This window comes from Camelus dromedarius, chromosome 16 (genome assembly GCF_036321535.1).
Source record: "Camelus dromedarius isolate mCamDro1 chromosome 16, mCamDro1.pat, whole genome shotgun sequence".
Taxonomy (NCBI): Eukaryota; Metazoa; Chordata; class Mammalia; order Artiodactyla; family Camelidae; genus Camelus; species Camelus dromedarius.
In genome coordinates this window covers 44,595,400-44,622,455 of record NC_087451.1, presented here as the reverse complement: position 1 = coordinate 44,622,455, position 27,056 = coordinate 44,595,400, and the positions used below count along the sequence as shown (strand labels likewise).

The 27,056-nt window shown below is 54.9% G+C and overlaps 2 protein-coding genes across 2 annotated transcripts; one reads left to right on the top strand and one right to left on the bottom strand.

Annotated features, from left to right (window-relative positions):
- Nucleotides 1-344: 344 nt before the first annotated feature.
- On the bottom strand, nt 345-8,752 carry LOC105094437 (peptidyl-prolyl cis-trans isomerase FKBP10-like). Its single transcript, XM_064494790.1, is given in 12 exon segments — nt 345-1,298; nt 1,560-1,723; nt 2,479-3,240; nt 3,243-3,357; nt 3,533-3,722; nt 4,095-4,147; nt 4,149-4,238; nt 4,353-4,544; nt 4,853-4,984; nt 7,334-7,910; nt 8,502-8,551; nt 8,598-8,752. Coding segments are annotated over 10 exon segments (1,602 nt in total). The 3' UTR covers nt 345-1,298; nt 1,560-1,723; nt 2,479-3,192.
- Nucleotides 8,508-14,992, top strand: LOC105094399 (endoplasmic reticulum protein SC65). The gene is made up of 8 exons (XM_064495815.1): nt 8,508-9,242; nt 9,384-9,536; nt 9,673-9,844; nt 10,579-10,707; nt 11,598-11,743; nt 12,380-12,463; nt 13,885-14,029; nt 14,355-14,992. Exons 1-8 carry the CDS (start codon nt 8,751-8,753, stop codon nt 14,375-14,377), a joined length of 1,344 nt encoding a protein of 447 aa, XP_064351885.1. The 5' UTR covers nt 8,508-8,750; the 3' UTR covers nt 14,378-14,992.
- The last annotated feature ends 12,064 nt before the right edge of the window (nt 14,993-27,056 follow it).

The following is a 27,056-nucleotide window of genomic DNA, read 5'->3' as shown; positions in this document are numbered from 1 at the left end:
TTATATTTATCATTCTGTACATTACATCCTTAGTACTTACTTGTCTTGTAACTGGAAGTTTGTACCTTTCACTACCTTCATCCAACTGACTGGGACAGTTAGGAGGAGGTCAGGGTCATGTCTCTGCGCCTCCCCCGCAGGCCCTGTCCTCTGTGGACGCCCCCTCCCCACCCTCCCTCCATGGTGATGCCCCAGTGGGGCCTCAGGGAGGCAGGAGGCTGAGACCCAGGGACACAGGGTCGGGAGCTGACCGGCCATGGAGACAGCCTGCTTGGTTCCCCTTCTCCCTGATGTTTGGGTCTAAGGGCCAATCCACACAGAAAGACCATGTCCCAGAGGCTTTACTTTAGTCTTTTATTTGGCACAAAGGAGAAAGGGGTCTGATGCCAGTTTAATCTTTTGGGGGTGCAGAGCTCTACCCACCCCCTCTCACCCTCAGCCCTCAATGACCCCCTCTTCTCTTTGTAGGGGGGAAAGGACAGGTGGAGGAGGAATGTGACAGGTGAAGGGACCAGGACAGGTGAGGTAGGGCTGCCCTCCTGAAACCACCCCCTTCCTTAGGAACCAGCCAGAGCCAAGGGAGGAAAGCATGCTCCTGGGGAGCTGAGGACAGAGGACTGGGGGCTGGAGGGGGGGTGGGGATGGTGGGGGAAAGTACAGGTAAAGGGGGAGTTTGAGGAAATTAAGAAATAATGAGCTTGGCCCTGCTCAGTGTCTGCTGCCATGGAGGGAAGGTCTGGGTGAGGGGCCGGCGATGACCCCAGCCAACCCACAGACTCCATCCAACTCCAGACTGACCTTGGAATTCCAAAACTTTCAAGGAAGGGGTTTGGGGTTGAAAGAGAAAAACCAAATAGAGGTCTGTGCTGTGATTTTACTCTTGGGCAGTGGGAAGACCAGAGCTGTTCCCTCTGGCCACTTTTCAGAGTCTTCCAGATCTCATCCTAGCAGGGGAGAGGGTGACTGTCCCCACAGACATGAGCTTTTGCCTTGGGGTCCAGGCCTCTGGCCTTCAGAGCTCCTCATGGACGCACTCCCCATCTTCATCTGACTTCAGCTTGAGCTCTTTCCCGTGATTTTGCCGTCCTTGTTGCAGTCCTGATTCTGGAAAATGTCTCCTACGGTTTTCTCAGGGTCCTGGCCAGGCAGGAGGCATCCTTTGCCTTCACTGACTTTAGCCTTGATGAAGGTGGAGAACGGCCAGAGAGCCAAGGAAGGGGAGACTGAGCAAGCGCCTGGCCTGAGCAGCTGCAGGTGGCCTTGGCAGGGGCTCCTGGGCGGAGGCCAGTCAGTAAGGACTGAGGAGAGACGACGGCACTGAGTCCTGAGTGGGGCCAGGGCAGAGGGCATGCAAAGGGGACAGACAGCCATAGGGGGAACAGGCCACATGTGCCAGAGGACAAGGGACTTAAGGTGCAGTGACCCACAAAGGGCAGGAATATGGGTGCAGACAGGATGGTGGACATGCATTGCATTCTTGCTAGATGCCACAGTGCAAGGTGGCTTCCACTGTGTGACAGTGTGGGAAGGGTTATTTAAGGACTGAACTCCTCACTCACCTCCTCCAGGGGGACCTCGCCATCCTTGTTGAGGTCCAGGTCTTCAAACAAGTTGGCAGGAGGGTCCTCATGCCACACAAACAGGTAGCCTGTAGGCAGCCCATCCTCCTGGGACACCAGCTTCACCTCAAACAGCAGCACCGCACTGCCAGGGACCCCCTGAGCTGGAGGGAGGATGAGGAAGAGAAAAGGGAAGGGTTTGGGCCTGGGTCTGCGGTCTGCCCAGGGTGCTCTCCCACTCATAGGCTTCAATTTCCCCACCTTGGGGACTAGAGAGTAGGGCATGGGATGTTTACAGAACCATCTGGAAGGCCTGCCTCACTCCTCCCACCAGCCATCAAGGCTGCAAGTGGGCAGGGACAAAGCCATCAGACCAGTCTCTGCCCCTCATCTCCGCTCTCTCCGTGTGCTAGGGGTGGGAGGACCAGGATTTGCCACCTTTCCCCCACACACGTGCCCTGTGGGCCCATGTCCAGGCCTCGGATCACATTGTTGGCCCCCAAAGTTGCCTCCTGAGGGGCCCTGTAGTCATGGCTGTGGGGAGAGCAGATTTCCAGGTCAGTTCCCAACCTCATCCCCTGCCTGTTCACCTCCCATCACCCCGGGCACGCCCCCTTCCCGAGTCTCTCCTGGTGCCACCCCAGGGCAGGGTGCAGGGACCCAGCGGCTCAGAGGTAGGATCCCCTTCTCTTGCCACTGCCCTGAAGTGTGGCCTGGGGGCTCACATCTCTCCCTGCTCCAGTTCCATCCAGAGAATGCAACTAGCAGCTCCCCCTACTGCTTACTTCACCCTCCCTTTGCTCACGGAGTTGAGAATTTTATCTCCTTGTGCTCCCCCCACTCGCTTAGATGGGAACTTATGGAGAAAGTAAGAGTTGGAGGTCTGTTAGGAGGACTCCCCAAGCCCAGGCCCACCCACCTGCCCAGCCCTTGCCCTGCCTTGGATCCACGAGGAGAAGAGCCTGGTGCCATCCAGCAGAGAGCAGTTATAGTGGTAGTGGACAAAGTCCCCAGGCTTGGCCGTCTCGTTGCAGGTCTCGGCGGGCTGGGACAGTGTCTTGATTTCCACTGGATCCGCAGGGTTGTGGAAGTCGATGATGTGGACATCAAACATCAGCCCAGCGGAGCCAGGGATCTTGTCTAGTGGGCCTCAGGCCTCCACAGAGGCCCCAGACCTTCCCTGCCAGGGGGTTTAAACGAGGATGGGGTGGGATGTTTGTCTACCTAGTCCCCTCTTCTAATATACTCTGGCGGTGGGGAGGCAGTGGAGGGGAGGGAGAGCATGCCAGTTAGAAAGCCCTTTACATACACCTTGGAACGTCCCAATAATTTACCCTGTTGGGCTATGTGATTAGTCCCATTTTACAAGTGAGCACACTGAGGCATCCAGCAAAGCTAGGTCTCAAGTCCAGGTGTCTTTGCCTCTAGGGCTATGCTGTTTCTGGTCTCCCGTAACCACCCTCCCTCTCAAACTCAGGGTCGGCTGCCCTTCTCCAGTGTGGAAGGAGGAAGTGGGAGACTGCCCTGGAGAAAAGGATGGAGTCCATGTGGCAGAAGCTGGGGTGGGGGCAGAGCATCAGCTGGAATCCCCCCGTCAAGGGGAGGTCAGGAGGAGCTGAGGTGCTGGCTGGGATCAGGGAACAAGCCTACCAGTCCCGTTCTCCCCATAGGCGAGGTGTGTGTGGGGAGGGTGATCCTCCGGCGCTCCCCCATGCACGAGCCCTGTAACCGCTGGTCCATCCCGGGGATGATGTAACCCTGCCCCACGAAGGTATTGTAGGTGTGGTTGTGGGAGTAGCTGCAATACAAGGTGGGGGGGGCCAGCAAGGGAGTCACAGGGGCCCGCCCTTCCCAGCAGTTCAGAGCTGCCCCCAGCTGCTCCCTGGGGCAACCTCACACCTGCTACTTTCCTCTTGCCTCAGCTTCTCTCATGTCCTCCCAACTCCCACCGTCCTCCTCAGAACCCCCCTGACCTGGAATCAAAGAGGGTGCCATTGAACAGGGAGCTATTGTAGTGGTAACGCATGAAGTCCCCGGCTACGGCTCTCAGGACGCAGCCAGGTGGCAGCTCCAGTGTCCCCAGCTGGATGGTGTCCTTTGGGTTGTGGACGTCAATCAGTAGGACATGGAAGACCAGGGAGGCCTGCGGGGGGATCACAGTCGCTGGGGAAGGGATAGGCTTGAACTATCCAAGTGGAGGGCAAAACTGGTCTTCCTCCCAACTCAGGAAGGTCTATATGAGAGCCATGCAAAAAGGTGCTAACCCTGCTTTCCCGAGTCCTTCCCCACCCATCAGCAGCCCTGGTTCTTCCCCTGTGAGGCTGGAGCTAAGGCTTCCCCAGGACCACCACTTGCCCATACTGAGCCTTTGTGTGAATCAGAATGAAGCACCCCTGCTTAATGAGATGATCACCAAGTACTAGGTTTCATGCCTACTTGCCTCCTGGGCTAGATTTCCTTGTACAGTACACAGCCTGAGCAACTGTATATGGCAGCCTGCTTCTAGAGAATCCCTGAGCTCCTGGCTGCCCTCACCATAGCCTTTCTCGCCATAGGCCAGGAATGGAAGGATGATCACCTTTCTTCTCTCCTGGACACATGCCCAGCAGCCCCTGGCCCATGCCCTTAATGAGCCATCCAGAGGCCACGTAGGTGTCATAAGTTCTGCCCCTGCTATAGCTGCAAAGAATGAGGTAGAGGTGAGACTGCTGTTGGTGGAAGAAACAGGATGGCCCCAGAATCCCCCCTGCATACCACGGTCCCCAGCACCCCAGGGCTCCCTCCAACCCTTACCTTTTGTCAAAGGCGGTGCCGTTGTAGTGGTAGTGGACACAGTCACTGTCCTGGGCCACGCGGGGGCAATGGGGTGGGCGCAGCTAGGTGCTCACCTGCACGGTGTCCGCCTTTTTCCACACATCCAGCAGGACCATGTCAAAGTAGTGGGTGGCATCAGGGGAATGAGCACTGCTGTGTTTGGTGCAGCCCCTAGAGTTGGGGGGTGGAGTGGAGGTCTGAACATCCTGCTAGGCCATCCGCTCCCCCAGCCCTAGCTCCCCGTCTCCCACCAGAGTCAAGCTAGGATCCCACCTAGGGCCCTGTTATTTCCCTTGCTCCCGCCCCAGGGGCTGAGAGACCAAAACACAGGTCCCAGACCAGCCGCTATTCATACTTGGAAAGTCACTCTCCCTCTCTGAGCTTCATTTTCCAGCCCTAGGGTCTTTGCTTCTGCCCCTTGGTCTCCTGCATCCCCCTACCAGGGCCCCAGCCCTTCTTACCCACGCCGATGCTTCTACAAGTAGCCCAAGTGCGGAGGCACAATGAGGCGTTGCCGCTCATTGACACACATGCCCATGAGGCCTCGGTCCATGCTGGTGATGAGATGTCCCACGCCCACCACAATGGCCACCAAGGTGTGGCGGTCATAGCTGAAGAGGGAGGGGACAGATGGGATACAGTGGCCTCTGGCCATGGTTGCATAGATCCACAGGTGCTCACACACACAGTCTCCCTCCCTATCCACAGGTGTAGATCCACAGGCTCCTCATCCCCTCTGCAAGCCTCCCTCCTCGGTGGGCCACGAGCCCTGCCTTAATAGGATGGGCTGCTACAAAAGGAAGTCCTGGAGGATGGGTGGGAGTTGTCTGCTGCTACTGTCTGCTGACTGCAAAGGGTCGGTATGTGCAGCCACGGGGGAAGAGGAACAGTGATTCAGCACTCACACGATAAGCCAATGAAATGCTTGGTGTTTTGCGTTTATTATCTTACTTAATTCTCTTCCTTGTGAGGTGAGCATTATTGATTTCATTTTTCTTACGAAAAAAATTGAGGCTAGGGAGGCCAAGTGACTTGCCCAAGGTCACACAACCAACGTGTGGTCTGTTGAACTCCAAAGCCCATATATGGGCCGCTGTACCATCAATTCACCAAGGAAAGGAAGGGGAAGCAGAGGAGGCCAGGGATAGGTTTTCTATTTTTAAAACAATGCTCTAATGTCATTCTTTTACATCTAGCTGTCGTTTTCCCAGCACCACTTCTATCTTTTATTTTGCTTTTTCTTGGAGGGGATGTAGGTAACTAGGTTATTTATTTTAATGGAGGTACTGAGGATTGAACCTAGGACCTCATGCATCCTTGTGCATGCTAAGCATGCACTCTACTACTGACCTATATCCTCCCTGCTGGTTTTCAATTTTGAAAAGGACTATTCTAAAATTGCCATGGCTTTTATCTGTTTTTAGTTGCAGTTTTCATAAGTTAGCAAAGGATGGGAGATTGTTATTTTGATAGAAGAGGCTGTGGGTTGTGGACGTTTTCCAAGTTCAGCACTGCGTGAACTGGGCCCAGCCTCGATCCAAGAGTTCCCAGCAGGGAGGTCATTCCCCAACTCCCGACCCCTCCCCCACACCTTGGTGGCCACGGGCTCAGAGTGGTACTCCTGGCTACTTCCTATACTTTATTTTGCCCATTGATCTGGTTGTATGTCTGATCTGCTTCCTTTACAGTGCTGTTGTGAGAACCTGACCATGGCACAAAGTTTCTACCAGTTAAACGCTACCAGGGTTCTTCCTGAGTCAAGACTGCCAGGGACTGGGTAAAGTTCACTTTCATTCTTCATCTTGTTTGAGTCCTCCTATCAGCCTTGGGAATTAGGGACTCAGTTTTTCAGATTTGTTTTTAACCACCTTTTTTTCAGATGAGGAAAGTAAAGCTTAAAGAGGTAAAATTCTTTGTCCATGATCACAGCCTGGATTTGAACTCAGGGTCTTGGTCTCAGGAGTTTGTGTTCTTTCCCAATATACTGCCTGGCTCCAAATCCACTGTCACTAATTTCTGTAGGCTGAGCTGTGTGTTTTGGGGAAGTGTCTAAGAGGGACCGACTTCTTGGGGTATGGTGTGAAGGCTTTTGTCTACGACCGGGACCCAAAGTTCAACTGAAGCTGGTGTGCAGCCCTGCCCTGCCTCATCCAAGAAAAGCTGACTTGCCAGAGCAGACTGAAGGCCTGGATCAGACCAGAAGCTGGTCTCTCAAATCCCAAGGCTGGCAAGATGGGCAGCAGCACAGGCCTGGCAGAGCTAAGATGGAGGGAGGTGGGGCTGCGGGGGCACCCAGAGAGGGAGGCATGAAAACTCTCTGAGAAGCCCAGGGTGGCATGTGTGACCATGTGACACATAGACAGGATCCCTACACCAGGCTATGCCCTATGCTCCTGGAACTCTCCTGCTCTTATCTTGCCCACCTGCTTTACCTCATGCGCTGCTCAAAACCCCTATCCCCTCCAAAAAATGTCCTACTTACTCCCTCTTCTCTAAAGGCAAAGGCACTGAAACCTGGGGCTGGAGCCAGAAAGGGAGTCAAGGTGGATGGAAAGGTGGAAAGTCTTGAGACCACTGTCAAATTCACACACAGCAGCCCTTCCCCCCACTATGAACTGGAAACCAACCCTCTTGTGTCTTTAAGTAAAGCACTGGTAAGTAAATAGAGCAGTTAACCTTGATTATCACGCACTTTGTGGGACATAGGAAGCTTGTGTGAAAGAAATTGGGGTCCTTTGACAGGCGAAGGCTTGCGACTGAGGGCAGGCGTGTCTTTGGGGAGATGGCTGTCTAGGAGTCCCCCCTCCCAGCCTGCAGTGTTTGGGGTTAGGGGATCACAGTTTTAGTACTGGGACACAGACACAGCTTGAGAGCGGCAACAAGGGAACCCCATGACTAAGAGAGCCTGGCCACCAGCTCAGGGAAGGGAAATGGTGAGTCTGGGGGCACCCAACCATTACCTCGAGTCAAACTTCTTGCCATCCTCGAAAGTGCCGTTGTAGTGGTAGCAGACAAAATACCCCATCTGCACCTCCTGGGGACAGGCCCTGGGGATGTGGTACCTCTGGATAACCACTTCTTCCAGGAGGGCGCCGGCCAGACTGGCGCGGCCCAGCCCCCTCCTCACGGCCTGCACCAGTAGTAGCAGCAGCAGCAGCAGCAGCAGCAGCAGCGGCGGCGGCGACAGTAGGGGGAGCCGGCGGAGGGTGTGGCTGGGGGGCCCCCGCGCGGAGCATGCTGCCTGGAGCTTGGGAAGGCCTGCGGTGAGGGCGAAGCGAGAGAGTCGCTGCCGCCAGACTCCTTTCCCCTCTCCTCCTCCCAGAGCTGACTCCCCCTCTTCCTGTCCTCCATCCCCACCCCTGCACTGGCTGGTCCACGTGGAATGGGGGCTGGGGAGACTGAGCTGGCGGGGCAGGGGAGGCGGAGTGGAATAGCGGGACGAGGCCAGGCTGATAGTGATAGAGTCGGAGGAAAGAATCACAAAGAACTCCAGGTTTACCCTCACCCTTACCCCAGGGGGCCTGAGAGACCTGGGGCCTGGAGAGGGAGGGAAGTTCAGGAAAGTTGAGAAGTCGGAGCTGACTTTAGGGGGAAAAAATTCGGTCTTTTTTTTTTTTTTTTCTGGAGCTCCTGGGTCCTAAAGCCGAACCGACGCATCTCTTCTTTGGCTGGCCATCCCAGATCTAAGCCTCTCCAGGTGGCTGGTGAAGCTCCAGAATCAGAGGGGTAACTCAGTGCTCCCTCCCACCCCTTCTGTCCCAGGAACGGCCTCTCCAGGGACAAGTTGCTTTATCCTGCAAAAGTGGACTGCCAGAGGACTTTCTGACGTGGGGATGAAGACTGAGTGGGAAGTGGCGGGAGCGGAGGGTGTGCAGGGTAAAACCAGGAGTGTGCCTCCTTGTCGCGGGCTGGGGTACACTTGGAGTGACCTCTTCAGGGCTGAGGGTGGACCGTGCGCAGAAAGACCGCTGTGGTGGAAGGAAGACCAGGTTCCGGGGCTTGGGCAAAGTAGAGGGAGGTGGGACTTCCCTCAGTTCCTTGGTCTTAAGGTGCGGGGGTGTTGTCTTTGTGTGGGAGGGGCTTTCTGGGCTCCCCATCCCGGCGGCAAGCCTTCCCGCACCCACTCACCATCTGCCAAGAGGAAGACCCGCAAGGGCACGAGGTCACCGTTGGGCTTTCTGAAAAGAAAGGAGACGCAGCTCTCAGCCCCTCGGGGACCCTGACCCAAGCCACCACCCCTTGTTGCTGACCCCAGTGCCCGGCGCTAAGACCCAGCGGGCGCGCCGGCGGGGCCCCGGTCCCTGAGTCGGCCCGCCCGGCGGGGACGCCAGCTGGGCGGGGAGAGCCAGCTGGCGCGGAGGGGGCAGTGGAGGGGGCATGGCTCGGGCTGCGTGGGGGCTGCTGTGGCTGCTGCTGGGCAGCGCCGGGGCGCAGTACGAGAAGTACAGCTTCCGGGGCTTCCCGCCCGAGGACCTGATGCCCCTGGCCGCGGCCTACGGGCACGCGCTGGAGCAGTATGAGGGCGAGAGCTGGCGCGAGAGCGCGCGCTACCTCGAGGCGGCGCTCCGGCTGCACCGGCTGCTGCGGGACAGCGAGGCCTTCTGCCACGCCAACTGCAGCGGCTCCGCGCCGTCCGCTGCCGCGCCCCCGGGGCCCGCGCCCCCTGGCCCCGACGGCGGTGGCGGCAGCGGCGGCGATGAGTGGGCCCAGGAGCTGCGGCTCTTCGGCCACGTCCTGGAGCGCGCCGCCTGCCTGCGGCGCTGCAAGCGTTCTCTGCCCGCCTTCCAGGTGCCCTACCCGCCGCGCCAGCTGCTGCGCGACTTCCAGAGCCGCCTGCCCTACCAGTACCTGCACTACGCACAGTTCAAGGTGAGCGCCCAGCCGGCGCCAGCCGCCCGCTCGGGTCGGGAGGAGCGCGGCTCTCACCCAGCACCCCGACCGCCCAGCCCTCCCGCGCGCTCGGGGCCGCGGGCTCTGGTCCTGCTGACCGGCTCTGTCCCCACCCTGCAGGCTAACCGGCTGGAGAAGGCGGTGGCCGCAGCCTACACCTTCCTCCAGAGAAACCCGAAGCATGAGCTCACCACCAAGTATCTCAACTACTACCGGGGGCTGCTGGACGCCGCGGAGGAGCCCCTCACGGACTTAGAGGCCCAGCCCTACGAGGTGGGGTGCCAGTGTAGGACCGGCCCTGACACTCCTTCCTGAGTACCGCCCCCACCCCCACCCCGCCATCAGGCCTGTAGAGGAGGGGAGGTGTTGGGGTACCTCTGACCCCCTGCCACATCGTTCCCTCCCCCAGGCCGTCTTCCTGCGGGCTGTGAAGCTCTACAACAGCGGGGATTTCCGCAGCAGCACGGAGGACATGGAGCGGGCCCTGGCCGAGTACCTGGCCATCTTTGCCCGGTGTCTGGCTGGCTGTGAGGGGGCCCATGAGCAAGTGGACTTCAAGGACTTCTATCCAGCCATAGCAGGTATCCCCTCACCCAGACTCCTGTGGGCATCCCTCTCACCCACAGGCCCTGCTTCCCAGAATTCCTAAGTTCCCTTAACACAAATTTTCATTCCATACACATTTATGGAGCCCCTACTAAGTGCTTGGAAGGTGGATCGGAAAAAGATGTTATCCTAGCCGGCCAGCAGAGCCTTTAGAGGCTAACAGGTCACTTGCCACTGGGCGCAGAGGGCTACAGTGGGGAGTGTCCAAAGTGCTGGGCATCGGTGCAGAGAGGATGTGATATCCCAAAAGGGTCTGGGGAGGTTGGGGTCACAGGCCTTCTAGGCAGAGGGCAATGCAGGTGCCAAGGTGCTGAGGTGGGAAATAGCCCAGCAGGTGTGTGCAGAAAGCAGTTTGTGGCCAGAAATCACACCTGGGGATTCTGAAAGACAGAGTCCCTCGGCAAGGGCAGAAAGGACTGTCCTGAGGTTCTCTCACTGGGCTTCAGTCCTACTTCCAAACCTCACCTGCCATTCCCCCAGAATGCCCTGGCTCCCTCTGGCTTGGGGGTGGCAGGTGAGCTGTGGGGGTGGTGAGTCAGCCTAGCCCACAGCAGTCTTCCTCAGCATCACTTGTAACTTTACACACATCATCTCATGCAATCAGGAGGCAGAGCTGGGATTGGAAGTCATCTCTGTCATCCTTATCATTGGATGTGGATGGAGCTGGTCAGCACACCAGCTCCTCACTGCTGCTACCCACCCCCACCAGATCTCTTTGCAGAATCCCTGCAGTGCAAGGTGGACTGTGAGGCCAACTTGACCCCCAATGTGGGCGGCTACTTTGTGGAAAAGTTCGTGGCCACCATGTATCACTACCTCCAGTTTGCCTACTACAAATGTGAGCCTCCTGGCGGGCTTGGGGTGAGGGAAAGCACTGTGTGGGGAGTCATGGGGCATTGTCCCTCAGAACTGAGGACCCAGGGTGATGGAAGGGAAGTCTAGAGGTGGGGGGGGGGGCAAGTGAAAGGCTGCGGGGAGGGAACAGAGAGAAGCCCCAGGGAAGAATTCCAGGGCCTCTTGGGTAAGTGACTAAATAGCCAACAATTGCATAGTGCTTGACAGCCCTGCGACATCTGTTTACCTCACTTGATCCTCTCACAAACTGCCAATAGCTGACATTACTGGGCCCATTTTTCAGGTGAGGAAACTGAGGCTCATAGAGGGCAAGGGGCCATTAGTCACATGGCCAATAAAAAGTAACACCAGGACTCAAGTTTCTCCTCACTTGAGGGAGATTCTGGCATCAGCTGGGGCTCAGATGGACAATTTCCAGGGTCTCTGCAATGCAGAGATGCCCAGATTCAGACAGAAGCTGGAGTTGGAGTGGAGGAGCTGAAGACCAAGAGGCCAGGAGACCCTTTTTGGGTCCAGTTGGCTAAGAGGTTGAGGGCTGGACCACCAGCCTCTAATTTCCCGGTGCCCTCATCCTCCAGCTGTGTGAGCTGGAGCAGTTGACCTAATCTCTCTGTGCCTCAGATTTCTTGTCTGTAAAATGGGGATAACAATAACAGTGAAACTTAAATGAGCTACACAGGGCATAGGAGAAGTGCCCAATACATTCTAGCTTGCATTATTATTGGATGGGGTGAGAAGCTCAACAGATTCTGGGAGGTGGCTGGGGTGCCAGGGGCACTGGACTAAGTTGGGAGGTAGGGGTGGGTTAGGTGAGGGTTACCCCTGAAGGTGGGGAAGTGCCAGGGCCACTCCTCCCTCCTGTCCTGCCTGCAGTGAACGACGTGCGCCAGGCCGCCCGCAGTGCCGCCAGCTACATGCTCTTCGACCCTGGAGACAGTGTCATGCAGCAGAACCTGGTGTATTACCGCTTCCACAGGGCTCGCTGGGGCCTGGAGGAGGAGGACTTCCAGCCCAGGGAGGTGGGCATCGGGACATGTGATTTGATAAAATAACCTAGCTTCCTCCAAAGGCAGGATGGGAGATGAAAAGAAAGAATATGGTTTGTGGTTGGAGTCCTGGGTTCAAACCCAGCCCCACGAGCTTTGTGGTCCTGGGAACACCGCAGACCTTTCTGAGTCTGTTGCCTCACCTGCAAAATGGGGGTGGTACTGCCTACCTGACCAGCACAGTGCCTGGGAGGTGGGAGGTAAAAAATAACCTGTCTGTTCCTGCCTGCTCCCCTCCCCACCCTCGTATCTTCACTGGCCTTTGCCCTTCTTCCCCAGGTACTTCCTCACCTGGACCAACTGAGGAAACTCCTTGGGAGTCCAGGGCAAGACTGGCAAATATGGTACACATGGTGCCACTTCCGATTTCCTTGTCAGTTGCAGACGGTGCTAATTGATCGAGGCATTCTTTTCCGCTGAGCCTTCGGAATCCTTCTTAACCTTAAGCACCTTAAGCAGCTATGGTTTTTTGATCAGCATGGAAACTGATACCTGTTTCCAGATCCTTGAACTGGAAAAAGGCCAGAGGACCCAGATCCTAGGAGCTCTATCTCCTCCACCATCTAGCAGCAAGGCCCAGCTCACCTCACTTTCTTTCCCTCCGCCCAGGAGGCCATGCTCTACCACAACCAGACAGCTGAGCTGCGGGAGCTGCTGGACTTTGCACACATGTACCTGCAGGCAGATGATGAGGTAAGTGGCCCCCTGCCCTATGGGGCTGGATAGTGATAGAGACCCCTTGGTCCTCTTCCCGGGGCTACTGTGCCAAAGCTCAGCCCCAGCTCCTGGCAATCAGCTGTTGTGAAGCAGAGAGATTTCACCTGTCCCTTACTTACACCTGCCCTTCTCTCCCTGCTCCATGTTCTCATGTCCCCCCTTCTGTCCATGTCTAAATCTTGCTTCTCCTGGACCCAGCTCATGTTGGCACCTCCTCCGGGAAGCCCTTGCTGCCTGTCCTGACTCTGTCTTCTGGGCTTGCAGTGCCTCCCTGCACTGGAGTTACTTGCAGTCCTCATCCATCCCACCCACCCCTTTCTCTGCCCAGTCTCCTAGAGGACTGTTCTCCAGGACAGGGGACCAGGGTATTCCCAGCTCTCCCACAGCACCTGGCACAGAGCTGGGGCTCAGAAAGTGAGTTTGAATGAACCAGTGAGTGGATGAATGAATGAATGAATGAATGAATGCAGGACACCAAGAAGGAAGGACCACAGTGTGTTATTATGTTGATCCTGAATGAGGGCTTGAGAACCTGAATTCTCTGAGGTGTTGCTGCCCAGAGCGTATTTATCCATTCCGTCCTTTGTTCATGCACCCATGCCCCCCTTATCAAACACAGGGGCCGGTTCTGTGCTGGGAGCAGCCAGGCTTTGGTGCTAGCCAGTCTTGGCTCTACCACTTCCCAGCTAGGCAACCTCCAGGCAAGTCTTAGGTAACCCTCGAACTTCCATTTCTTCATCCGTTGAATGGGGAGAATAATGCCCATCTCACACTGTTGTGCTGAGACTCAAATGAGATCCAGCACATAAAGCACTTAGTATAGAGCTGGCACACAGTAGGTGCTCAAATAACTGTTACTTGTTGCCTGCTGTTTGCCAGACACCATGCTTGGGCCAAGGGTAAATTCACGAAAGGCACAGTGCCTTGCCCCAGCAGCTCACTGATGCATGAATCACTGTGCAATGGGAGAGGCCATCACAGGGCACTGGAGGAGGCCTCTAGACCCAGCCAGGGTCATCAGCAAGGACTGCATCCTGGAGCTGATGCCTGGCATTGGAGGGATAAGCTAACCAAGGTGTTCCTGGCTGGTAAACACCATGAGCAGACAATATTCAAGGACTAGCAGTATTCCCTGGGTATTTATGCTGAAAAGGTGGGCTGTGGAGAGGGCAGTGCTTCCAATAACACCGAATCTGTGCCAGTGGAGCGATTCACACATCAGTTCAGGGAGGGGGCAGTTTGGGAACAGGACTTTGGGAGAAACCCTCAAATTATTCATGTGTGAGATCTTGAGGCTGGGAAGGAGGGACTTTGGGACTGTGATGGGATGGGAGGGCCCCTTGGCCAGGAAGGGGGCCCACCTGGGTTTGTGCCTGCTGTGACCTGGTTTCTCCTAGATGGAGCTGGAGGAGACAGAACCGCCCGTGGAGCCTGAGGAGCCTCCATCTGATGCCGAGTTTGAGGGGGAGGGTGACTATGAGGAGAGCATCTATGCTGACTGGTGGCAGGAGCCAGATGCCAAGGGTGATGAGGCTGAGGCCGGTCAGTGACTTGATCCTGGTGCAGGGGTGGGGATGCAGCCTGGGATGGAGTTTGGAGACAGCAGGATCCATGCCCCAGGCTGGAGAGGCTGTGAAGTAGGTGTAATGGGTGTTGGCACATCTCCTCCAGGGACTTCTAGCCTGTTAGCAACCCCCTTCCCCCTTGGTGGAGGGCGGTGGCATCTTTCCTAGAGCAGGGACCAACTAAGACCTGTTTTTGGGGAGCCTCACTGCTCCCTGCCCCACCTCCCCTGAGGACAGCACCCAGACACCTGTTGGGAATGGGGTCGGGGGCTAATCCCAATGTGCTCTCCTTTCATTTTCAGAGCCAGAGCCTGAACTAGCATGAGAAGAGGGCCCCCCTGCACCCCTCAAGAACTTGGGAAGCCTGGCCCAGTGACACCACCCTCACCAGCCTGGACAGCAACAAGAACTATTTATTAAACATGTAAAATGGACATAGCTGACCAGGCCCCATCCTGTCCCACCTGGGAGCAGTGCTTCCCATGTAATGGAGAACAGCTCTGACTCCATATTCGATCTGTTCCTTTAGTTTTAACCATTGTGCCCTGCTTTCTAGGCTTAGTCTCGCTAGCTCTGCACCTTTTGTAAAACAATGTTGCCTTTAGCCTGAAATATACAGGAGAGCCTATTCTCAGGGCTCTGACCTTTAAAGATGCTAGCACTTCTGCACCTACATAGAGATGGCAAGTTGCAAAATAGAGAATAACCTTTGTTTTGTTGGAGGTTTACAGGGACACCGTGGCCTGACCCACACGGACAGCTGCAAGAACAAAGAATCCCTGCAGCAAGAAGTTTGCAACAACCAACCACACCCCCTCCCCTATTTTTTTGTGTAAAAGGAGCCTGCATTCTGACTGGAGCAGGGTGGTTCTCCATGACAGTCTGCCATCCTCTCAGTCTGCCAGCTTTCCGAATAAAGTCGCTATTCCTTTCCCCAACACCTCGTCTCTCAATTTATTGGCCTGTCATGCGGCGAGCAGAACGAGTTTGGCCTGGGTAACACCCAGACCCCTCCTACCTGTTTCTGGGTCTCTGGACCACAGGATGATGGTGCTGCAGATACTGACAGCCTGCCCTCCTCCCCATGCCCCCCAACCTAGACAATCTCTTGAAGGAGAAGAGTCCAGCTCTTCCTAGTTGGGGTCTCAGCCTGAATTGGAGAGATGGCAGAGGGGCAGTTGGCATCAGAAGAGCACTGGGCCAGGAGTCTAGCAGTTCCTGGCACACTGGCAGTGGGTGCTCAATAAACATTTATTTGGAGAATCAGCACTGGGGCCTGGTATCTCCTGGGTGGCGTGCTCAGGGTGCAGGTCCTTCCCTCCCTGCCTCTGCACCCATCTCCTCTCAATAAATGCACAGGCGAGAGAGGGGCCACAATTTGGCCTCTAAACCCTGGGTGTTTGTGAACTGAGGAGCAGCAACCTGAAATTGCAGCCCACCGCCAGGGGGCATGAGGATGCAGTTCTGCCCGATTCCTGGGAAGATGGTGGTTTCAGATTTCTAAGACGGGATGCCCTGTTATTTCCCTAGTTCAGCATCTCTTCCCTCAGGGACTGTGGGGAGGGGTCCGAGAACATTTACTTCCAGTTTTTACTTTCCAAGCATTTACTGACCCAGGTTCCTTCTAGTCAGAGTGAGCATGCCCTGCCCTGTCCTCTCTGCCCATTCTCCCATTCATTCCACAGTAGGGAACCAGGCCCTCTCAGGACCCAGAAGAGCCCCAGGAGACTTCATAGTGGCAGTGGGAATGCCAGACTGTCTTGCCCAATCTTGCACTGCTTCTAGGGAGCAGAGAGTCTGGAGGTGGGGTGAGGGTGATGCCAGGTGGCTACCACCAAGTCCCCCAGCCATGTTCCAAAGTGGGCAGGTGGGGGCAAAAGGAGTCTCTCTAGGGAGGGACCTTTGGCCAAGGCCAGTTAGGTGACAGTTCTGCCCCACTGCCCACTTTTCTGGTCTTCCAGGGATAGGGTGGTAGAGGAACCTTCTCCAACCAGCAGGTGGAGCTGAAGTTGAAGCCCAGTTCTCACCGTCCACACTCCTGCCCAGATATGCTAGGTAACCTGGTCTGGGTCCTGCCTATCTCTGTGCCCAGGAGGACTCCCTGCCCCACCTCATGCCCTTTCCGGGCCTCTGGTGAAGGAAAGCCACAGTCTGAGTCTGGAGCACGGGCGGGTCAAGGCTGGGGGCATGGGTGATCTCACTCTTCCCTCCCTCCCATAGGTGGGTCTGCAGTGGTGGCGTCTCCACAGAGGTCTCAGGTGCCGGGCGGGCCTGCCCGACTCCAGCACTCACGCTGCTGTGTCCTCAGCTTCCCCCAAGCTCCGCCCCTGTTTCTGGGAGGGGCGGGCCCTTGGAGGGGCGGGGAGCGGGGACGTGCTAGAGCGTGCCTGCGTGAGTAGGAGCTTTGGAATCTGGACGGCTGGGTGTGAGTCCGAAAGCGCCTGTGTGCGGGAGGAGGGCTGTGAGCCTGTGTCTTGTGGCAATGTGCGGGTCTGGGTGTGAGCGTGTGCCTGCGGGCACGCGTCTGAGAATGTCCGTGGCAGCATCGGGGGCGACTGAGTGTGTTTGCACATGCGTCCGGGAGGATGCGCGCATTCGTGACTGTGATTCCAAAGGTTCCTTCACTCTCTCAGCACGTTATCTATTTGAGCACCTACCCAAGCACCCTGCCTTCCTGGAGCTTGTATTCCAGTGAGGAGACAGGCAATAAACAATGTTATAAATAAGTTATCTTGCTATGATAGATAAGTGAGATGGGAAAATAGAGCAGGGTGAGAAGACCAGGAAAGCTGGTGCAGTTTAAGAAGTGTGTTGATATGTGTGTCCAGTGTGCATCTGAGAGTGGCTTCTGAATTGAGGGTGTGAGTCAGGGGTGGCCCCTTGGAGCAGGAGGCTGCCCCTCTCTAGGCACTCACCTCCATCCCGCCATTAGGCCAGGCCCTCCCTTTCCAGCATCCCATACTCAGCTCCCCCATCCCCAGCAGCTGCCAGCCCCTCCCACCTCTCCCTGATGCCAGCGTCTCCCCATTGCACAGCCAGCGTCTCCCCATTGCCCGGCCAGATCCCCAAACCCATAAGACTGTGTTCCATTGAGTCCTAGCGTTGGCCCTCTGGGGCCCTCCAGCCCATTCTCCCAACCCCACCCAGCCCAGATGCCCTCGCCTCCTCCACATCTGCCTCATTCTGCCCTCTCCTTACCCCACCCCGAACTCCCCCACCCAGCACCTCAGCAGTCCTACCATCTGTATTATAATGAGTAGATTAGGAACAGCCAAAAGGGCACTGGGGATAACGGCCTAACACAAGAGGCCCAGACTCAGATGCCATAGAGGTGTCCTGGACCCAGAAAGACCTCATCCCGAGGAAAGCATCACTGCTGCAATGTATTGAATACCTACCATGTGCCGGGCAAGTGACAGGTTCTTTATAACCTCAAAACAATCTTGCAACCTAGATATCAATTCCCTTCTGCAACAGGTGAGGCTGATGAATGAGAAGCAACCTGTCCAAGTTTCCTCAAGGGGGTTCCTGAGGTGGGTTTGAAACTTTTCCTCCTAAATCAGTGCTGCTCAGAGAAGGGAGAGAAAGCACAGAACTCCTTGGTCTCCTCTCTCCAGTCTCCGGAGTTGGCTTTGTCCCTTTAGGATGTCAGATGGGGCCTCGGGGGAGGAAGGGGAGGAAGGTGAGGGCTAGATGTGGAGACAAAGCCCCTACATTGCCACAGCTCACAGGGGAAGGCAGAGGGTTCCAGAAGGGAGACAGGGAAGGAGGGAGGAGGAGAGAGGAAAGGAGAAAAGGAGAAAGGGGAGGAAGAGCAAGCAGTCAAGACTCAGTCTCAGGCCTCATTCCACAGCTTGGTCCCACCTCCCCTTGTCAGCTTTCTGGGGCTGGACCAGAAGTTAGAGGGCCTGGGGACAGACTTGCTGGGGTGATTTAGACCAGCCTCTTCTTGAATCCTGAGGAGTGATGGCCAAAGGGAGAATCCCATGGGATCACCCAAAATTCCAGTAAATTCCAATGGAAGAAATTCCCCCTGAGGTTTGAGAAATAGTTCTTGAAGTCTCACCCTAGCATTCCCCTTCTCTGGGAGAGTAGGGTTCCCCTAGAGACAAAGAGTAACCCCTTCCTGTGTCAGAAGGCTGTGTCCAGTTGGCACTGGGGCCAACCTCATAACCTTACTTGAGGGGGTGGTGTCCTGGCAGCTGCAGGGCCCAAGGCTCACGCAGCTTCCCCACTCCGGGGCCTCCATCCAGGCCTTCTTTTCCAACTTCTCTCCAAGGATAGCTCCAGCAGATGGCCCAATTTCATGGATGGGGAAACTGAGGCACAGAGAGACTAGATTGGGGCCCATGGCCAGGGTTCACTCTAAGCTAGGCTGGCGCAGCCCTGTCTGGCTTCTTCCTGTGATCAAATTCCCAGATGACTTGGGGATCTGATGTAAGTATGCTGAGGGCTGGGGCTGCCCACTGCAGCCACCCCTAGACCAAATGCCAGGCCCAACCTGTGGACACATCATCCCGTAATCACCACCTTCCTAGGTCCCTGCTGGTGCTGGGGTGCCTGGATAGCATCTCTTCTGACCCCCAAACAGCCTTTGGGGCGGTAGCACCTCTCACGCCCATGACTCAGATGGAGAAACTGAGGTAAAAGGAGGACATGGCTGCTTGTTTACCCCTCCCCCCACATATACTTGATCCTCTAAATCTGTGGAAGAACTCACTCAGGTAGGCCGCTTGGCAAAGAAGAGGTCAAGAGAACTTGACATTTTCTATTTTGGGTCACCTTTTCCACCTTTCTTTTAATAAGAAAAGTATAAAGTTAGATGCCTGGAGCAGAGTAAGTGGTGGCCATTCCAGATTCCATCCTTTTCTCTTGATCATCTGGCTAAATCCTGCTGGCCTTCCTGGAGGAGGAAGCTAGGAAGGAGCAAGGTTTAGTCAGTCTAAGTTGGGAGTCTGGCCTCTTTCCCAGGCCCCGGGTGGTGTGGGGAGCAGGGAGTTTTTTGGAGGCTTCACAGCCATGAAGGACGTCCCATTAAAATTTGTTATCTCCAAGTGAGGTTATGCACACAGTTACAGAGATACCGGGACAAGGAATGAAGTCAGAAAATGCTTGTCATGTAACTTTAACCTTTAGTGCAATTATTTTGATAAACCCCCTCCCCTTTTTTTTGATAATACCTTGGTATCCTCAAAAATGGTATTGTTCCTAGCCTTGGAGCTCCTCCCCCACCCCCAACACACCCCCTGGAAGGAGCTGGCTTCTCACAACCCTCATCAACAGCCAGCTTCAGGCTTCACCTGCCACCATGCTCCCTGCCCCTCCCCCTCACCACTTCCAGGTTCTCTGCTAGGGCCATAAATCATCCATGAGCTGTAAATTGGCTGCTTCTTCAGCTGGAGGCTGAAGTGCTGATGAAATATGCAGAGATTGCAAGTCCCCTGGGGTGCAGGACAGGACTAGGAAATCTGGGATTAAAGTACAAGGCTGGGGGCTTCCAAATCCTGGCCCCACCAGTTCCCACTGAGGTGGAGCCTGGGACAGGGAGAAAGGCCAGAGGGCGGGAGGAGGTGGGGGAAGTCTCTTTGCACAATTGATCCCTGTGGGTCTGTGTAGTGCCCTCCTGGCTTAGAGGAAGTGAGGGGAGGTTACAGACTTAGACCCCAGAGGAGGGCCGGCCAGCCCCTGCCCCAGCCCTGGTTCTCTAATCCCGAGGTTTGCCTGAAGTCACACCTCCAGCTGACTTCTCACAAAGTTGTTTCTCATCTCACACAGGCTGGCGTGCTGGCAGGGGAGGGGTGGACTCTCTGTGGGAAGGGCGCCTGTCGGGACAGGCATCTCTCCTGGCTTGTTGAGGGAGGGAGGGGCAGGCAGGCTGGAGGGTGGGTGGGCCCCAGCTGTGTCAGCCTGTGAGTGGAGTCACCCAGGCCAGGAGCAGGAAGTGAGTGACTCAAATGGCAAGGCTTCACCTTCCCCTTCAGCCCACTCAGGGCAGGATGGGGGTTGCTCAGAGACCCAGCTCCAGAATCCAACAATCCTGATGCTTGGGACCCACCCTGATGAGCTCCTGAAGCTCTGAGATGGAACCCTGGGGGGCTGAGGGTAGGTAAGGGGTGGGGGCAACCAGGGGAATAGACATTCTCTGGAGAAGTCCTGACCCTCCTCCATCCTCCCCCTCCACCACCACGGGCCCCTGGTATCTCGCTCTGGCCTGTGCTATTTCTGGCCCATTCTATCTCTGTTTTCTTGTCTCCCTATTTTCCCTTTGACATTCCATCCCCGACCACACGCCTTGCAGTGAAGTGTGGCTGGAGCTGCCTCTGTAATTAAGAGCCCTCCCCAGGCCAGCCAGGGACACACCCACAGGACCAGGCCATGGGCAGCCTCTGGTCTCAAGGCTCCTCCCCTGGACAAAGGGTGGCAAAAATGGCAAGAGCACCCCCACCCTCACCTCTGGGGCCTTGCACCATCCTGCCCTGCTCCTGCTGATGCCAGGGCCCACTCCAGCCAGAAGCATTCGGGAGGCACTTCGCCACCAATATCCTCTCCCCAGGACTGAAGGGGGCCCCCTGAACAAGTCTTCCCACCTAAGCACCAGTGGGCAGGGGCAGCGGTGCAAACGGAGTCCCACGGACAGAGATCTAAACAAGTTATGAGTGAAGCTAACTGTTAAATAAGACACCTGGACCAGGGTACCTCCACAGGGACCTGAAAGGCCAGATGGAATTGAGAATTCTGACTCCTTCTCAGAATGTGGCAGCCTTGGGGAGAACTGCTCCCTGGCCTCCAGCCCCTGGGCCATCCCCTTCACACCCCTGGCTCCCCCGATACCACAAAGGGCCTCCAGCATGCATGCAGGCACCCCAGCTCACGTGTCCCTGGTGTGTGCGTCCCTTTCCCACAACTGCCCCTCATCACCTCTTTGCCTGAGTGTGCACACACCAAGTGGTGCTGCTGTCCCAACAGGAGGAAGAGCCCAAGTAAGAGACCCCCCAGGCCCCAAAAGCAGGGTCGGTGCCGGGCACGTCCCCGGACTGTGGTCTCCAAGGGGAGAGGTACGAACTCTGTGTAGGCTCGTGCCCTTGGCCCTGTGTGGAGGGGCACAACCCCAGGGGAATAGAGCAGGGGCCTTCTTAAGGGCAGGAGCCGGGACAGAGGCCCCCTCCCTGAGTCGAAGGCTGGCTCTGCCTTGTCTGCCACCAGGAATGACTTCTGTTTGTCTGTGTTCCTTCCCCACTGCTCAAACGCCAGGGGAGAGCGGCTGTGTGCTGAAAAGGGACCAGCATCAGCCTGAAGTTTTGCATTGCATCTGTTCACCAGGCCTACCCATATGGAGGTGGCCATCCCCCCTTAGGCTGCAGAGGAGGGAAGAAGGGTATGTGTGTGTGTATCTGAGTGTGCTGGGGAGAGACCGCTGACATGGCCAGCATTTGTGTATCTGGACCTGTGTCCCTGAGTGTATATCCCTAAGATGTGAGCAAGGAAGTTTGTGTGTGTGTGCGCATGTAGTGTGTGCAGATCTATATGTCTGCCTGCCACTGTCTGGGAAAGGGGACCCCATAGAGAAAGGGCTGATTGTGAACACACAACAGAAACTCATGCACCTCCTTTTATGGCTCAGAGGCCTCATAGGGGATGAGAGGAAGGGAGGTGAGCAGAGGAGGGCAGCCTGGCTGCCTGTTCACCTTCCCCAGGAAGCACATCCCCAACCCCTACCCGCTCCCCTCGTTGGACCTCTCTTTGCCAGTAACTCTTGTCTCTGGGATGACTTGGGAGGGGCCCCCTGCTGCTCTTTCCTTCTTTACTCTGAGGCCCCAGAAAGCTGCAAGGTTGAATTAACCATATGTGTTCTTGGGGGCCCAAGGACTCTGTTTCAGAACTTCAGGCAAGAGAAATGAGTTTAAACCACAGGGATGCAAATTGAGGCTAGACTCCAGAAGGAATTTACCAGTGCTAGAATAAGGAGAAAAGAGTAGTCATGTAAGGGAGGCTGGAGAATCTCTTTTCCTGGAGATTTGTCAGAGAAATCCCTGCCTGTAAAGGCTTGGAGGCAGGGGATTGGGTAAGATGGTCTTGTGGCCTTTTCCTTCAAGTTCAGCTACGCAGGAGACTGTGGCCACAGTGACCCCATCCCTCTCCCCGGGCACCTCCTTGCCCCATGAGACCACATCTGCTATACAGACAGCTGATTCTAGTAAACATCACTTTCTGATTCTTTTCTGCATCTTGCAGATGAATAAAAAGTGACTACCACACAATAGTAGGTGCTTAATAAATGTGCAGAGAACCCCTTGGTCTAGGAGGCAGAGCTCTTAGCCCAGTAGTTCCTGCTGCTGTGGTGGTGCCTCCACCCAGTCCCAGCCTGAGCTGTGAGCTGTGAGCTGTGAGCTTTGGGGCCAGCTTGTTACAGCATGTTCCAGACCGACATTCAGGGCACATTCTGGGGAGACACACACACATGCTTTATTCTGAAGCCTTATTTCTGCCCCTCCAGCCCAGCCAGTCTCTTCCACTCCTCTGCAGTCAACCAGCCCTACTGCCTGTATACTGAAGTCAGGAGAAAGGTCTGGGAAGTGGGTGTGTGTCTGTGTGTTGTGTTTGTGTGGGGTGTGTGAAGTGGGCAGGGGAAGATGGGAGGTGGGACAGAAAGTAAGTGAAGCCCTGGTAGAGGCAGGGGCCTAGGACTGGGAGCTCTTTTCCTCCCACGCTGGGGACTGCATGGCAGGGTGGCAAGTGGGTGGGTGGGGCAGGGATAAGGTGGGGAGAAAGATGCTGAGATAAACTGGAAGAGGGGGAGTAAGGGAAACAAAACAAAGGGCAGTGGCCCTGGAGTGCGGATGGTAACTGATCAGGGATGTTGATGTCTCCCTGGTCCCTTCCAGGAAGACTTCGTGGATGGCACAAGCCTCAGAAGTGAGACTTTCACTATCATTCCTTTCTCTGGTGGAGACAGTCAAGAATGCTGCTGATGTACCTTCCCCCAGTCCATCCTGCATGCTAGCTTTGGGAATATAAAGCTTTTGTAAGGAGGGACCCTTCCTGAACAACCACCCCTCCAACACCAATGAACACAGAGTGACTAAGATAACCTGTTTACACTTGGCTCTCTGGAAGCCCTTGGAGGGTTGGAGTCATTTTGATTTTCCGTGTCACCAGCATCTAGTCCAGTACCTAGTATAAAGCTGGTGCTCAATACTTATATGTTGATGAATGAATATCTGTAAGAACCTTAGGATGCTGTGTAGCCACCAGCAGGTATTCATTTCATCAACCACAGAAAGCAAAGACCCTTGCCTATTGGGAAGCTCTCTAATTATTCCCCCAGACTCTTCCAATACTGAGGGGCCCGCTGCCCCATTTCTTTTATGCCAGCGTTGATTTCCTTTAGATCTGCTGCCTCTGGGTTTGTTTGTTTTTTTAGTAACTCTCAGCCCTGTAACAGTGCTCTCCTCCTTCAGAGGGAGATAAGGATTCAAAAATGTGGAAGCAAATAATAATAATAAAAATAATAAAATTTTAAAAGCCTGTGGTGGGGGGTGTAGAGTTCAGTGGTAGAGTGTACGCTTAGCATGCAGGAGGTCCTGCGTTTAATCACTCAGTGTATCTATTAAAAATATATATGGAAGCAAACTGAATGGGGGAAGAGGGCAAACAACACGGATAAGGAAATTGAAAGGAAGAATCAGAGGAGCCAAAGGAGGACCGATTAGACTGCTGGGAATGAAGGGGATGCTGGGTGTTCCTCTGTGCTGAAGCCTCACTAAGTTCCGGGTCACGTGGGCAGGGGAGCAGCTGGTCAGGTGGAAGCAAGAACCAGACTTTTCTCTCCTCAGGGTAAAATGAAGGCTGCACTGTGCGGGCCGGCCACTCTCCTACTGGATGACAGGATGCCACCTGGGATGAGGCAGGGGACAGACCTGTGGTGGAGTCACTCCAGAATTCCTCTCCTCACTTCAGAATTCTTCATTTCTTCTTCCTCTTGCCTCCACTTCCTGTTATTTTCTTCCCTTTCCACTTACAAATAAAGTCTAGCTTCTTGTGAAATGTGAGAGGAAGGGATTCAGTATCGATGCTGAAGTTTTCAGAAAGCTGATTATAACAACAGACCCATTCCTCATCGGCCAATCTTGGAATCAATTCCATTTAAAAACCATTACGTGCTTGACGCTGGGAATAAGATCAAGCTCCTTCTCCATGGAGTTCTGTGGCCAGAGGGTGTGCCAGACAGTTAAACAGGGCTAAAATTAAAGAGATGATTATAAGGGCTGTGAAGGAAGTAAACTGGGTGCTAGTTGCAGTATTTCAAGAAAATTATTTGACATGCTGAATTTACTTTTTGAGAAGGAGGAGGTAATTAGGTTTTTATTTAGTTAGTTACATATATTCTGTTTCTTAGAAATATATTTTTATTGAAGTATAGTCAGTTTACAGTATTGCGTCAATTCCTGGTGTACAGCACAGTACTTTTGTCATATTGGAACATACATATTTTCGTTTTCATATTCTTTTTAGCCATAAGTTACTAGAAGATACTGAATATAGTTCCCTGTGCTATACAGAATAAACTTGTTTATCTATTTTGTACATAGTAGTTAGTATCTGCAAATCTCCAACTCCCAACGTATCCCTTCCCACCCCCTTCCCCACTGTTTATTTATTTTTAATGGAGGTACTGGGGATTGAACCCAGGACCTTGTGCTTGCCAGGTACGCACTCTAACCACGGAGCTATCCCTCCCCACAACGTGCTGACTTTAACATCCTAGGTGTCTTCTCTGTGTACGCACACAGGGTAGACCTCTGAAAAGTGGCACTGTAATTTTTTCTAGACTAATGGCTGTGCTGAGACAAGGTGGGATGGGGAGATTTTCCCACACTAACGTATAGGGCTGTTCACTTGGTTTCCGACTCTCTTTCCCAGAATGAATTGCTCACCCGCTCCAAAACCCTTCCTGCAGACATTTTGGAGTCATCACTGATTCAGTGGTAACCCCTAATAATAGAGTGGTGAATTTTATAATCAGACATGGATCCTGAGAGTTTAGAGGACATGAGAACACTTTAGAATAACTAAGTGTAAGGTGTATTCCTCTCCCACCGCCGTAACTGGTGCTCATTTTGTAGGTCAGCTACTTTTCTTCAAAGCAGTGTGGCCAAGGGAAGGAAGAATGTCTCTCAGATTTTAGTTTGGAGGAGGAGGAGTTTAGATTGCCAGAGCTGGACTAGCACTTTTGAATTTCCCGGAAGGCCGGGCCCTGTGACTTCCTTGGGAAGCTCTGCCCCACCATCACCCCCACCCCTGCACTGCTGGAGTCCGGGGCCACTCTAGTCTGCAGCCCAAATCCTGCCTCGTTGTGCCAGGGGCTGGGCCCGGGTTGTAGACAGGGCCTGGCAGGAGCTAAGTGTCACCTTTGCTGGGGGAAAGATGGCTTGGGCCCTGGGAAAAAGCCTGACTCTGGTTGGATCTCCACCCTGACCTAATAAAGGCGGTGTCACTAAAGGGTGGGGCGTGAGGCAGGGGAGGGGCACACGTGCAGCCAGGCTGCCATTTCACTTCAGTGTCCGTTCAGTGTGCCTGGCCAGTGCCCCACTGGCCTGGGTCGCTGTGCCCGAATCGTCTTTGGATCATGTTTCCCCAGTGTTTTTGGTCCTTGCAGCTCTTTGCTTCACAATCAGTCTGGCTTATGGTCCAGGGAGTTCAGCCCTGGAGTCTGTCCAGTGGACCCCCAACTCAGAGTCGGGGGACTTTAATTATGTCACCCAGATGTTGGCCGAGACTTTTCTTCCGTACCTGGACGTGCATTCAGATGGAGAGCTGCCCACAGGGCCATATCGAGGTGTTGCTGTCTCACATCAAGAGGGGAATCACAAGCTAATCCAGCATCAAATGCTCCCAGAGGAGGTTCCAGTGCTAGGCTGGGATCAGAATCAGGCCTCAGCTCTGTCTCCTCAACCCAAAGGTAATAACACCAAAGCTATAGACATAGATCTAACTTTGGATGTTCTGGGAAGCCCAGATTGACCTCCAGAGCCCCTTGAGGAGGCTGAAATTTCTTCATCCCTGCAGGAGGCCCGAACTCATCGTCCAGAGCCCACCGAGGAGGTTGACTCTCCACCCCAGCAAGAGGCCCCTGAGAAGGTTGAACCTTTTCTACCCCAGCAGAGGCCCAGGCTCAGTGTCTAGAGACCACGGAAGAGATAGAGCCACCTCCCCTTCAGCAGGGGGCTTGCCTCAGCCTTCAGAGGCCCCTGAGGAAGTAGGTGCTTCAGTCCCCCAGTGGGGAGGGAGGACTTCAGGAGGTTTTAGTTGAACCATTAAGGCCTCAAGAGGTAAATGTTCCCAAAGAGAATGAAGCTCAGCAGTCAGACCTGGACAGTGTCACTGTTAACCCTCTGGATCTGGCACTTACTGGAACTCCAGAGGTCACTAATGAGGTTGAAACTTCTCCAGTTCAGCAGGAGGCCCCTTCTGAGCCTCCAGAGAGGCCAGAGGAGGTTGAATCTTCACTTGAGCAGGATGCCACAGGTCAGCCTCCAGAGCCACCTGAGGAAGCTGAGCCTTCTCCAGGGGAATGGAGACAACCGGCTCAGCGTTATGAGCCGACTGGGGGAAGCTGTACCCTTTTCAACACAGCAGGAGACCCCAACTCAGTCTCCAGCAGAGATAGAACCTTCTGCAACCCAGCAGGAAAGCACAGCTCAGTGTTCAGAGTCTCCTGCTGAGGCCAAACCCTCTGCAGCTCATTCTCCAGAGCATGATGTGACAACAGCTTCTCCTCCAGGCCAGGATCAAGCTCAGTCTCTGCAGGGACCCAGTGTCACTGTTAAACCTGTGGACCTTGCACTCACCATAAGTCCGGGGCCCACAAGTGAAGCTGAACCTTCTTCGCCCCAACAAGAGGACTCAGCTCCATCTGCAGGGTTTCCTGAGCAGTTGGCTCCATTATTGTTCCAGCAAGAGGCTCCGGATCAGCCTCCAGCCCCCTCAGGAAATGGTGAACCTTC

Bases quoted from the DNA above. Each gene is read 5' to 3' on its own strand.
- LOC105094399 (XM_064495815.1), top strand. From the start codon at position 8,751: ATGGCTCGGGCTGCGTGGGGGCTGCTGTGGCTGCTGCTGGGCAGCGCC. The intron at 9,845-10,578 runs GTATCCCCTCAC...CACCCCCACCAG, and splicing joins CTTCTATCCAGCCATAGCAG to ATCTCTTTGCAGAATCCCTG. The intron at 14,030-14,354 runs GTCAGTGACTTG...TTTCATTTTCAG, and splicing joins GGGTGATGAGGCTGAGGCCG to AGCCAGAGCCTGAACTAGCA.